Genomic DNA, 14,381 nt, shown 5'->3' with positions numbered 1-14,381 from the left:
CTAATGATATCTGCAAAACTTTGTTGGGTCCCTTCCTTTTATTTGAAGACGATTTGACACTTTGAGCAATTTAAAATCATTATTTTACAACAAAGTATTTAAGACTTGAGATTGAATCTATTGGATCTCAGTAAACTCTTTGTCATTAGGTATCTATGATTTTTAGCTTGCCTTTGGTTTTGTTTGAGAGATATAGACTTTTTCTTTTCTTTTTGAGGAGTAGCCACACTAGCCTGGCTCTTTCATTTTGGATTATCTTTTTCAGACCTAGTATTAACCAGAATCCCATCATACATGCCTCTTTTAAGATTTTCTTTCATCTAGATGACAACATCAATAAGAACAATGAAGGTCTCATACCTTTGAGTACCTAAGAGGCCCTTGAGAGGTTGATTGGAGTTGTTTATAATGAGGGCGATGGCATGAGACTCCTAGATTCGGTCTTTTATGCGATGATACACTGATTTCTACCTATTTATGAAGTGTTGATCATCCTCATCCTTCTTTTGCTTAAGATCATAGAATTTGTTTATCATTGATAGTGCATCTATTTTTAACCAAAATTGCTCAATGAGCAGGTTCATAAGGGTTTGAAACTGTCTTATCTGATGAACATTCAAAGTCAAGAACCAGGACAAAGCTTCACCCTCAGGGATCCTAAAGAACCATTGAAGAAGTGCTAGATCATTTTTCAAGGAATCCAACTGTCTATGGACCTGTTTGTAGCTCTTCAACTTGGGTTCATTTTTCAGGAATCTCTGTTGTATTTCCTACATCAATATTCTCAAGGCAGTGTTGGAATTTTCTACTTCTTTTTAAATGGATCCTCTTGAGAATTCTTGGATTACTCTGTTGCCCTTGTTTGATTCTTTATAGTGGCCATCATCTTCCTCTTCCTCTTCCTCTTCCTCTTCCTCTTCCTCTTCGCCATTTGACCCCTCCACAAAGGATTGATTGAAAGAATCTCCTCCAGACAGAGGGGATGCCCTCTCTTCCTAAAGTGAGCTTCCGGCCAACAAGGCCCGCAACTCTCAAATGCCTATAAGCATCTTCCCAGTATTCTTAGGTGAATTTTGGCTCATAGACTCAGGTTACATGCTCAGGTCAGGGTTCTTGGATCTTTGCCCCAAGTGAGATGCAATCGGGTTCTTGAGAGGATATTTAGAATCCTTCTTGTGAACCATGGTATGAGATCTATTAACAAGTAAAAGTCTAAACCAATCACACATCACATAATCAAGTTTTTAAAAACCCGACTTCTTAGGTCTTTTCGAACGCTCCACAGACTTGTAAGGTTACTTTAAATGAGATTTAATAGGTAGAGGTTTCTTCTCATTGGATCTTTCGCTATATACCTGAGTTATGGCTCCTGGTATACACGAGCAGATTTTCAGTCTTCTTGGTCCACCACCAATATACCCAAATTGATGATTTCTGATACTAGTGGGGAGAACCGAAGATCCAAAATATGGGACATGATTGGGGGTTTGAAAAATCAAGCAATAAAATGATAACTATAACAAAAGTCTTAATAAAATGATGATAAAATAAGAGAGAGAAAAGGTGAAGCAAAACAAGGTCCCACACAAAATGCAATCCTTGCTTGTAGTAGGTTGAGAATTTTTTCTAAAAAAATTTACGTGACATGAAATTTCTCCAAGGATTTCTAAGTTATATCCATAAGCTAAAATAAATAAGTAAACACCAAGTCTACATAGGGCATCTGCCTACAAAGCAAAAAAAAAAAACACCAAAACACTGTTTTTTCAAGGAAAATGATTTTCACAGGAATTAAATTCTTAATTGGATCAGATATAAATACAAAGAAAACCTTTACCCAAAAGATTTCTTTGGTTCCACACGTAGCACATAAGCAAACAAGAACTGAAATGGACAATGGGTAATGGAATCACAAGATTTTGGGACCCGAAAACATAAATCTAATGTGAAACTTGAGTTTTTTTCAAAATTTTCTGAAATCCAATATATGGGGCAGACTTTTATACTAATTTTGGACCCAAACAATAGCAAATTTTGGAAAAACTCAAAAAAGAAAAGAAAACTAGATAAAAGTATATTTCCAACAATACTTGATTCACCAAAAAATGACAAACGAACACTGAAATATAGCTCGAATAGCATTCTTAAAATAGGAGAAAAATAGGTGTTTTAGCACCTATTTTGACTGTTATAAGCTATTTTTTGGCCACCTACACCAAAAATCTAGTAAAATAAAAAAAAGTGCAAAAACAGATCTGGAGGTCAACTTTCCAATGTCACCAAGATAACTTTGATTTGATGAACGATTACAGAGAAGCGATCTTTGAAAGACAAATTGTTCGGTTGTTAATGTCTGTAGGACAGATTTATTTTCTGATCTTTGGAATGCAAAAATGAGAACCCTACATGGTTTTCAATTCTGACCCAAAACAAGAAACTTCTAGATTTGTATCTCAACTTTCAAATTAATATAAAAACAATGATTTTTTATATTGGAGTGATGAGATATGGCCCTAGAAATAGAGATTGCTCTGCAAAAGAAGTCAGGAAGTGATTGTTTTCTCTGTTTTTGCACATTTCTGGAGACCTTAGAGTCAAAATTTGAACTTGTGCCAAAGATTTGAATGATATATTTGAACAACTATTTTCCAACAATCTCTAGAACGCAAAAAGATGACCTACAGATAAAGAGATATGACTTTGTCAACAAAACAACATGGAACATGACAGAAAACAAGATTTTTGGATCTGGGGTGGATCCAATATCCGAAAAACAAAAAAGAAAGCAAAGTACTAACCTTGCAACAGTGATATTCCCCAAACACTAATTTCGAGGTTTATATAAACAGTCTCACCATGATCGTCATTTTGTGGATCCCAAAATTTTTAAGACAAAAAAAGGGTTTTCACGAGAAAAAAAATAGAAAGGGGGAATAGAAACTGAATCCAAATTCGAGAGTTATGGATTCGTTCTGCAAGGTTGTGCACCTATTTTCCTCCGTTGATCAGGTATCAGCCACACCAGGAGCTCGAAATCTTCCTTTATGGGTCTTTCGCTTGCGAGTGCACGTACCTCATATGCAAATCCTGAAGAAAAAATGACTTCGATGGTGTGGGCCACCAATAGAAAAAAAGAAACAAAAACAATGTGTGAAGGTTTTAAAATTCTAAACTTAAAAAAAAAAAAACAATAAATGAATGAAATAAATGGTAAAAATAAGATTAGGTAGTCTTTTCTACATTGTTGACTAGCATGGGAGAACTCAAGCAGCACTCCAGCTAGGCACGAGCTTTGAAAGAAAAGTGAGATAGAAGATCTGGGTCCTAGGCTAGGCTAGGTAGGCTTGACCAGGATAGGTCTAGTTGTGCAAGGGTTTCTGCAAGGTAAAGATGCAACTAGGACTCGAATTTCATTTGTTGGAATATGAAGGATAGTCTTCTATTTATAATTTATTTTTTGTGGATCCAAATAGATTTTTCGAGTGTTCAGGATCTAAATTTTGAAATATGTTTGAAGTTAACATGGAAGGCTCCTATTGGTTGGCTTTCTAGGTGACTCTGTGTGATTGGTTTGAGTGACTCAATGAGTGAGATTAGTCAATTATAAAGTGGGTAGAGATAAGGATTCATGTGATTTCTCCAACTAGCACACATCTTGAGATTGGCGGCAAATGCGAACGACAGATAGGGAAATGTTAACAAAAATGATAACGACAACCACAAAGTTGCTCACAAAAATCTCTAAAATACTAATGATAATTTCAAAAATGTTTGTATCGTCAGCATTTTGCTAACAACACATGCCGACTGATTAACTTGTTTCAGACATAACTTTTTATCTGAATGTTATTTTGAGATAATTTTTGATGCGTTGAAAAGATAACATCTTATACTTTAATTCATCTTTAAGTGAAAAAACTAAATTCAATCATTTTTTGTGTTCAAAATGCACTCAAAATGGACCTGATGTCTTAGTGGCCTAATTTTTGGCTTGTTGAAAAACTAAAATCCTTTAATTTAATTTATCATTTAGACAAAAAATCTTAAAAATATTGTTTTGAAAGCAAAAAATAAAGTTAAAGTTATTAGAACTTAAAAATGACCTGAAAATACTAGATTTTTCTTATAATAATTTTGTAATTAAATTATGATATTTGAATGATTTCATACAAATTTTAAAAATCCAACAAGCTTTATGCATCAGTTCTACCGGTTCCAAACACATACCTAGTTATTAATACTATCGGAAGAAGCGAATAAGCGAATGATTGGCTGAATCCAATGCATTTTTGAAATTTCTTAAAACTCAGGTCATGGCAAATTGGTTATAATCTCATAGATTTCATGACGTAGTTATGAAATCCGGCAACCAACGCATTGATTAGCTTAGTTTTAAAGACAATCCCCGAAAATGAGAGACAGTGGAAGGCAACAGGCACTTATGCTTCAATCCAACAACCTGATATCTTGAAACTGTTTGCTGGTGTAATCTTTTTCATCCTCAAATGCATGATACAGAGAGCCATCTCAGCATTTCATACGTGTGCAGTCTAAGATTCTTACAGTTTTCAAAATGATGAAAAAGTATAATTATCTAAGCAAAAGAATCGCGATTAATTCACCCTTAGATGACTAAGCAATGAGTATATTGATAATTCTCACAATAACCGAGGCTTTAACATTATCAGGACCACCCAAAAGCAGGATTAGGTCAATACAAAATCAGTATGGACCAATTAACTTCGCTGGCTCAGAGTCACTTAAGCTAACCCAATATAATCACAGGCAGGAAGCAGGACAATATAACGGTACTTTAACTAAAATTGCATTGCAGCCTTAACAATAACGAATACTAATTTACAAGGGGTTAAAAAGGACCTCAATTCATTCAAGCAAACGAACAGATCAAACATAGAATTGAAACTAGCTACATGCATCATCGTGATTTCCTTCAAATCAATTTTATACCAAATTGGGCCAAACAACATTCTAGTTGATGATACCAACCGGGGCTCTGCTTGTTTGGTAGGAGCTGTTAGCGCACGTCACCTTGTGTTGGGACGTTGCAAGTTCAAAACTCAATGGTACCAAGATCAGATCAATGAATGCCACACTAGGGAGTTGATTATAACACCACGACCAAGGAGACATTTTAGGGAGTCTATTGGAATCATATTAACAACCAACAATCTCTAGTTCATGCTCTGATATCAAAATTTCATTGTCTAACAAAACTTGGATGGAGAATCATGCTAATAACAGTATTTGTCCCAATAACTTCAAAAGTGGCCTAGTCATCAGCCAGGGAGTTCAAACAATAAAAAAAGGGGAACAAAAATAGAAAAAAAGAAAAAGAAGACGATACTAAAATATCTTAGCACCTCGGACCCTTTCATCATTCATCATCATCCTCTGCAGCGGCAGAATTGAGGGCATTCAACCTTTCTATCAGCTTCGCTTTCCTCTCCTCATATGTTAGCTTTTTCAGGTTGAACCTGCACAAAGTGCATAGTAGGTATAAATAAAGTACAAAATATATGAATTTTTATTATTTATTTAGTAAGTCACATGCTTTAGATTATGAATTTTCGATATTTAGATGTGTTTTTGAAAGGGGTAAAATCACCTCCCCATAATATTTTGTATAACAAATTTTTAAATGCATTGTGAGCCATCGTTTTATCGTATTCCGAGAAACATGTTTAATGTCCAGAAGTCTTTGTGTAAAGTATATTTCTTACTACATAAATTATAAAGAACAAATATAAGATCCAATACTCAAACATTAGAGGAGAGTAGTACTATAATCATTGGTTGCAGATTTTAGACCTTCCTTTGGTTAGACGGTCCCCCTTCCCTATATATATATATATATATATATATTATATGCTAAACCCATTTGGTGCTAAATGGGGTTTTCAGCTAATGGTGCTTTTTATGTGGTTCCAGCCCCATAAATGTGTTGGGCATGGTCGATTTACTAAGAATCCACACCTGGATCATGTGTTTTAGATGAAAAAAATGTTTGGAGCTTCGAAAATTTACAAAGATTTCAGACCATTGATTTTTCAAACTTTATAAAAACCCACCCATGTGTTAGAATCAAACGCTTCAAGAGCTGATCCTTATAAAATCACGTACATAGATAACATATGTATGGTCAGAATTTAAAATTTTAAATGAAAAAAGCCCAAAAAAACTATTTAGTATGCAGTTTCGCACCAAATGGGTTTAGCACCGACCCATTACTCTCTCTCTCTCTCTCTCTCTCTCTCTCTCTCTCTCTCTCTCTCTCTCTCTCTCTCTATATATATATATATATATATATATATATATATATGAAAAATGATACATGCTAAATGAGTTTTTCAGAGTTTTATTGTTTTAGTTTTAAATTATGATCATCTATGTACTTGATTTTATAAGTATCAGCTCCTGAAGTGTTTGAATCCGACACATGGGTGGGTTTTTATAAGGTTCGAAAAATCAACGGTCCAACATCTTTATAAATTTTAGAGACTCCAAATATCATTTTCTTCATCGAAAACACATGATCCAGGTATGGATTCATCGTAAATTGACCATGCCCAACACATTTATAGGATCAAAACTGCGAAAAAAACAGTGAAAGGGAAGAAAAACCCATTTAGCACGTATGAATTTCGCACCTACCCAGTTCACTCTCTTTATATATAGAGAGTAATGGGTATGTAAGAAATGATATATGCTAAATGAATTTTTCAAGGTTTTTTCGTTTTATTTTTAAATTCTGAAGATGTGATCTATGTGCTTGATTTTATAAGGACCAGGTCTCAAAATGTTGAATTCTGACACATGGTGGGTTTTTTATAAGGTTCGAAAAATCAACAGTTCAAACAACAACAACAACTACGCCTTCATCCCAAAAAAAATGGGGTCGGCGATATGAACCAAAAAAGAAAATCAATTCGGGTCTTCCACATGAATCCTTCTCCTCCAATCATTTCTATCCAATGTCATGTCCTCGGTGAGGTTCAAAGCATTCATATCCTTTCTTATCATCTTCATCCAAGTCTTCTTAGGCCTACCCCGCCCTCTTTTAACAAATATATTATCCCATTTCTCCATCCTTCTAACTGGAGCATCATTAGGCCTTCACCGAATATGTCCAAACCATCGTAAACGATTCTCTCTCATCTTATTTTCAATGGATGCAACGCCTACCTTCTTACGTATCTACCCGTTTCGAAACTTATCTTTTATTGTATTTCCACACATCCATCTAAGCATACGCATCTCAGCTACACTCATTTTTTGAATATGATGTCTCTTGGCAGCCCAACATTCCGTACCATACAGTAAAGCGGGCCAAATTGTCGAAAAATCAACAGTTCAAAGTTTTTGTAAACTTCTGAGGCTCCAAATATCATTTTTTTCATCGAAAACACATGATCCAGTTGTGGATTCATCATAAATCAACCATGCCCAACACATTTATGGGGTCCAAACTGCGAAAAAAAACACCGGAAGGGCAGAAAAACCCATTGAGCACTTTTAGCGATTATAAATTTTGCACCTACCCATATATATATATATATATAGAGAGAGAGAGAGAGAGAGAGGCCGCCATTGAGAGATAATGGCTGTAAGCAGCTATGAAAAAAACAAGGAATAAGCAAAGAGTAACCATCATACCTCTTATGTGTCTTAGGTGGCTGCTTCTCAGATTTTACAGAGGAGGGATCAGCACGGATGGCGGCATGAACCTTCTTATACATTCCCTCAATGTCATCAGGTTCTAATCCTCTTTTAATATACTCGCTAAAATGTGATTGATACTTTTCAGGTTCATCCTCCATCAAAGTCTGCAAACCAATCATGTTCCTCAAATGGAAGGTTTCAGAAAGCGGAATTCAGAATGGTCATACCATACCTTCATATAAGCAGCCACGTGGCCACCAAAGATGTATTTACGGTGGACATCAGCATCAAGACGCTTCTCTTCCTTGCTGAATCCAGCAAACCTCTTGTCACTGTGAGGAATGTCAAGTCCACCATCAAGTGCACCCTACAAATTTATAACAGATGCTCTTCAGTAAATCTATTGTTATAACTGGAACAGAAAACATGAATTAGGATGTACAGTATCCGTGACATGAAAAGCACCTACTGATAGAACAAGTGCCATATTAAAAATATTTTGGATAGGAAGGCCTGTGCAATGGACAGGTACAGTCTGGTCAGCTCGTGATCAAAACTTATACCACTGATTCAAACTCCAAAAGAAAATGATTAAGTTGGTAATAGTTTAGCCAGGACTGGACCAATTCAACAGTGTATGAGTGTAGCCAATCCAACTCACAAGCTCGTAGGAAAAACAACTTAGCAATGTGCAGGTGGTGCACCACAATATTTCTGGATCTTTTGACCCAACCAGACAATCAGATAAGGTTGCAAAATTCATCTTTTGCCCCAAAATTTCCTTTTGATCCCCTTTGTAGAGAGGCATCATTTTGTATCAACCAAGAATTCACAAACACGTACAAAATAAAGCCCAAAGGGTTTTAGAGAATCTTTTCAAATGACTGACTTTGATAGAACATGTTGGCTAGAGTGAAAAGAACATAACTGAACACCATTAATCCATAACACTCTCAACTGAACTATGCTGATCAATGAATCAGCTAATTACAGTCCAAATGAATTGAATGACAGTCTTTCCCATAGGCCATGAAATGATAAATATTACCAATCACTGTAAGAAAGTCAACATTCTGTTTTTCCTCAAGATCAATTGGAATTAAAAGCAAAGGAAATGTTTTTATTGCACGGGACTGGTTAATCTTCACATGCACCATGAAGGAACGCCAAAGAAGAATCCTTCATTAAAAGAAACCCTCTCAAAGAAGATTCACGGTCTCACTTTGACAGCAAAATGCAGAGGAGTCCATGGCAGTCAACACTTCCTTTGCTATATGAACAAATGCAAGAATTTCACTAAACACCTTTGCCAACAAATATAGGCACGGACTCCTCTGCATTGGGTTGTCAAATGTAAGAATGATGATGTGACAAAGAAAAAATGGTTTAACTCTTCTCAATATAAAAGGTGTTTAGTGAAATTTCTTATGAAACGATTTTTTATTACAAATTCTGAAAAAAATAAATTTCATTTCATTATTCAGTTAGTTCCAAATACATTTTTTCATAGGAGTTTGTTCCAAATACATGCCAGATATTTATCTATCACAGTCACAGAAATGTTTTTTCTCTCACATGCATGCATGCATGCACCCACAAACAGAGAGAGAGAGAGAGAGCATGCCTTAAGAGCACCAAAAACACGGTTGCCTGTGGTGGTTCTTACAAGACCAACATCCAACAAAGCACGAAAAGGCCTTCTGCTCTCAGCAGGTTCAACAGAAAAGTCCTCCCCAGTGGCCTAGTACCAACAAGCAATCACTAGTTAACTACAAAAGCTGCAAACTATTTAGAACAGTTATACATCAAGTGGTAATAGAAATCCAGCAGAAGCTTTATGATGAAGATCCTTAAAGGTCACAAAAATACATGAATCAATACAAACCCACACACACAGCATGCAACTCCAAATTAAATGGTTCCACTTGAATACAATGTATATGCGAATAAATTACCGGAGAACATACCTCTACATTACCCTGGTATTCCTCATCCATCTCAAGCATTTTCAGGACTCTACGAGCCAACAAAAGCCCGGTGCAGTAGGCTAACATTACAAGCAATAAAGTTTGTTAGAATTGTTGGCCGTACACCCACAATCAACTATAAGTGTGTGTGTGTGTGTGTTACATGTGGAGAATGAGTGTGTGTGTGTGATTGCACACCAGCAGCGTAATTGGTGAAGCCTACTTCCAGTCCATATCGTGGCAGCTCATGTGAATATGCGGATGCTAGCACCAAATCTCCTGCAATGCTAGCAGAAATGATTTGTGCTGTAACATCCTTGTTAGTCTGATTCAGAAAAGCAGTTAAGTAACAAAACTTCAGACAGCCACAAAGGATCAATAGCAACATAGAACAGTAATATCCTTGAAATCTGGAAATATAAAAAACATCATATTTTAATAAAGAAACAGAAATAGCATCCACAAGTACCAACGGCTCCTACAAATAATCCAGCAGTCGATTTTAAATTTATTACAAGAATGGACATATACACAATGTCACACAACCAAAAAAATAGGTGCATCATAGGATACAAATCGAACAACAAATCGATATTTTGGTGTGTTGTACTTGTTCTTGTCTTGGTTAATAAGTCGAATCCGTGCACGATAATCCGTCTTCCCCTCTGTTAAAAAAATTGAGATAAAAGAAAACACAACATCATAATTACAGAATCCTTGTATGAGAAAAGGAAATTGCATACGTCTCCTTCTCTTGAACTTCACTTGAAACCGCTTGAAATAGGCTTTTGACTTCTGAGCTTTAACAAAGACCTGAAATACACACAAACTAAATCAACAAGCCAATTGCAAACAAAAGAAATGCACAAGAAAAGAAATTTTTATATGACCATAAAGTAATGAGAAACTAATTAATGAAGCACTAATGCAGAAATGGCTTTCACATGCCATGATCGCCATCCAAAAAGCAAACTCCCAAAGAGAAAAGCAGCCTAGCCACTACAAACCTTTTGGAAAACATATGTAGCTCAAATTAAAAGCAATTTGAAACCACCATGACCAATTTCTTAAACCTAACTCAACGCCAAGCTGATCAACTCAGATTTCCTTACTTAGTTCTGCTTGCCAGTTAAATACAGCAAAAACTGAAAAAACTAAAAATATTGCCGGTATCTATAAACATAAAATTGTTAGTCTGCTGCATATAAACTAAGTCATACACAAAAGGTCAACAATCAAAAGAGCTGCCATGTTATCCTTCAGATTAAAAACAAGTTGCAGGGTAAGTAGATGGCCTAGTTGAGAGAATCATGCCTACAGTTTTTTTAATACTCTGCAACTACTTGAAGTTTTAGTTCAAAAAAGAAAAACAGAAGACTTTCTACAAGATAGACCCCTCTTAGTTGAGCATCCCATTGCCAAGGCACCATCTGACCAGTATTTTAGGAATCAAAGTTATATTGAGGAACTTGCAAGGGCTACATAGAACACATGTAAATCAAGGATGCAATTTTTCAGTTTCAGGAAATGATTCCCCTTCTCTATCCTTCAGTGGTATAAATATTGTTAAAATCATAGTCACCTGTATCGTTAAAGGTAATTTCTCGGGAGTTTAAAAAGTTGATAAATCTACGGGATATCTCAGGAAAATCTCATGAGTTAAAAAATTGAAAAAAATATAAATAACAACAAAAAAGCTAAGAAAATAATAAGTTTTGCATTATTTTTCTTTCAAAAATATAAAGAAACATATTTTAAAGGTTTTAAAATATAAAAGAAAAAAAATAGGAAATGCAAACTTAAAATTAAAAAAAAAATCTCAAAAAGAAACACACACACACACCTCTGTGCGACATTTTTCTCAGATAACACATTAAAAAGTCGTTACTTTGACGGCCCCTTACAGTGCCTGCCTATATATATATATATATATATATATATATATATATATATATATATATATATATATATATATATATATATATATATATATGTGTGTGTGTGTGTGTGTGTGTCGGGGGGGAGGGGGAGTAACAGTGGACGACATTTACATGCGATTGGAGAAGGGAAATGTCGCTTGTAAAACTCTCTTGTTGAGCGCACAATCATGACGGGACTCGAGGAAGGATGGCTAACTATTTTAATTTGATCCAAAAAGAAGGTGAACCTCTGTGCAACCAAACCCTAGTTTTTTGTTGGTTATTGAAGGCTTCAGCATAAGAAGACCGAGATACTGCTTCGAAACAATCACCAATCATCCCCTTCTATGCTATACAAAATATAAGCAAAGAAAACACTGATACTTCTCTTCAAAATCAAGGAACCACAAAGATGCACATTGAAAAAAATCATAAATCCCGTCCATAGAAGCAACTAGACGCAGAGAATAGCTACCAAAAACGAGAGTTGAGAAACACTTTCACCAGTCACCGCGGAGCAAAAGAGAAAAGATGAAGGAGACTAGATCAGACGAACATAGCGGAGATTTCTAAGAGATTAGGGTTACCATTTCTATATGCAACAGATCTGAATGGGGCGAGCCCTCCTTTACTCCTCCTCGTCGCTCTTCCGCAGGAGCTACTCTAGAAGCCCCATCCCTCTCTCTCATCCCCTCATATAAGCAGCAAACCCAAAAGATCAAATGAGGGCATTTTCGTCATTTATGAGAACTTCAGTTTTAAAACCTAAATCTCCCGAAGCTGGTTATCTCTTATAGATCTCGATCACCCTTTGACGACGCACCTCTTGTAATAGAAGCTCTCTTTGAACGATGTAACTTTTAGCCGCGGAAGCACCCTTTGTCGTCGTCTGTCGAAGCACCTTTTTGACGTTGTCTATTGTCGTCAGAGCGGTTTCAGAGCACCATTGCTACCATCAACTGCATCTACCTTTTAGGTGTTTCTCCTCCATTGTCGGATTAGCAAAACCTGTGTCCTTTCGATGAGTTTTATGTAAACAAATTGATTTGTAAATTTGAATTTTAAATCTTACAACTGGTTGTACTATTCATGCAAAATAACACATATTTTCATACTGAAACAAAATGATTTGTACATATTCACCTTTCGGGCTTCAAAAAATAGTTAGCACGATTTATTCTTATGCACGTCAAACATTACAACGACATGTACTTATGAAGGCTAAATTTCTACAACGATTTGTAAGTTTGAATTTAACAATGATTTATACATTTAATGCAGTAGCGATTTATGATTTACAACGATATGTACTTATGAAGGGTTCGATTTATACGTTCAAAGCAGTGATTTATACGTTCAATGCAACAATGATTTATATGTTTGAAGCAGTAGTCATATGTATTTATGATTTATGAAGTTACCACGATTTGTGCTTAGGTTTGCTAAATCGTACTACGATCTTTAGTTATGAAGTCAAAACATTGCAACGATATGTACTTATGAAGGGTGTGATTTGTCCAACGATTTATACATTTGAAGCAACAACGATTTATATGTTGGATGTTGATCGATGTGTAATTATGAAGTTACCTCGATTTGTACTTAATTTTGCTAAATCGTACTATGATGTTTACTTATAAAATTAAATATTACGACGACTTGTAATGTTGGTGATTGTGTAACGAATGTTATAATTTATAATAATATATACTTGGGGAGGCAGTTGTAACATGTAATGATGCAGTTAAATGTATGTGTTGTCTGTTAAGAACAGGACATCGATTTAAAATTTTGAACTGGCAGGGGAGAAAAGCCACAATATTTTATTTTTTTATTGTATCGCCTATATTGCACTGCTTTTTTAGACACACTTTCTCTTATCACTCCCCAATCGCCCTCTCTCTCTCTCTTTTCGGCGATAATGATGTCTGAAATGGATAGGACAACAGCAATGCCACCGCACAAGTCGTCAGCGACGGCTCTGAGAAGCAAGGGCGCCTCCCAACTCCTCAGCCTCCAACCACCACCATCCCTTCTTGTCGATGTTGTGCCTCCCACCCCTCATCTCATGCCCAAAGTTTCTCTTTCTCCCACCTCACTCGTTGCCAATCATCTGCCAATCTGATATATATAAGGGTTATGTAAAGTACCAAAATATAATGAACATTGAGATTATGATTTATTATTTGCGTTTAAAGCAGAACAATTTATGCATTTGAAGCAATAGTGATTTATACTTGTTGATGATAGCAATTCACGTGATACCTATTTAATTATAGGTACGACGCATTAAAGCGATTTCCATAGAAATAGCTAAATAAGCAACGATTTGAATACGCAAATGGCCACCTTATTTTGCTATAATGTAAATTTCTTGTTGTGAACACCCCAATTTTTTCAAAATTTCGTAAATATTCTCTTTCTTCTCCATTCCTTTTCATGAGATGAATCGTGACTTCATGCGCAAGATTCAAAAGAAAGAAATTGCAGAGGCTTTGAAGAAAATGAAATCAAGAAGGGCAGTTGGCCCAGATGGTATACCTATCGAGGCTTGGAAATGCTTGGGAGAGAAAGGTTTAGAATGGTTGACAAATCTTTTTAACAAGATTTGGTGGACAAATAAGATGCCTAATGAGTGGAGGAAGAGTACTTTGGTGCCTCTATATAAGAATAAGGGTGATATACAAGATTGCACAAACTATCGTGGGTATAAAACTCATGAGTCATACTATGAAACTTTGGGAGAGGGTGATTGAGTCTAGGTTGAGGAAGGTTGTCATGATATCGGAGAATCAATTTGGTTTTATGTCTGGAA

General features: G+C 35.7%; 1 protein-coding gene across 1 annotated transcript; it reads right to left on the bottom strand.

Moving 5' to 3' along the window:
- Window positions 1-5,121: 5,121 nt before the first annotated feature.
- LOC149843494 (large ribosomal subunit protein uL18-like) lies at window positions 5,122-12,256 on the bottom strand. The gene is made up of 9 exons (XM_090001852.1): window positions 12,154-12,256; window positions 10,391-10,460; window positions 10,221-10,312; window positions 9,846-9,972; window positions 9,648-9,727; window positions 9,305-9,421; window positions 7,913-8,047; window positions 7,675-7,844; window positions 5,122-5,495 (listed from the first exon to the last, which is right to left on the bottom strand). Exons 1-9 carry the CDS (start codon window positions 12,253-12,255, stop codon window positions 5,396-5,398), a joined length of 993 nt encoding a protein of 330 aa, XP_089857978.1. The 5' UTR covers window position 12,256; the 3' UTR covers window positions 5,122-5,395.
- Between the last annotated feature and the right edge of the window lie 2,125 nt (window positions 12,257-14,381).

The sequence above is a fragment of the Nuphar pumila genome, chromosome 3 (assembly GCF_984573655.1).
Source record: "Nuphar pumila chromosome 3, dmNupPumi1.hap1.1, whole genome shotgun sequence".
Lineage (NCBI taxonomy): Eukaryota > Viridiplantae > Streptophyta > Magnoliopsida > Nymphaeales > Nymphaeaceae > Nuphar > Nuphar pumila.
This window is presented reverse-complemented; position numbering and strand designations above follow the sequence as displayed.

Bases quoted from the DNA above. Each gene is read 5' to 3' on its own strand.
- LOC149843494 (XM_090001852.1), bottom strand. From the start codon at position 12,255: ATGAGAGAGAGGGATGGGGCTTCTAGAGTAGCTCCTGCGGAAGAGCGA. The intron at 10,313-10,390 runs GTATGCAATTTC...TTTTTTTAACAG, and splicing joins GAAGTTCAAGAGAAGGAGAC to AGGGGAAGACGGATTATCGT. The intron at 9,728-9,845 runs GTGTGCAATCAC...TTGTAATGTTAG, and splicing joins CTTCACCAATTACGCTGCTG to CCTACTGCACCGGGCTTTTG.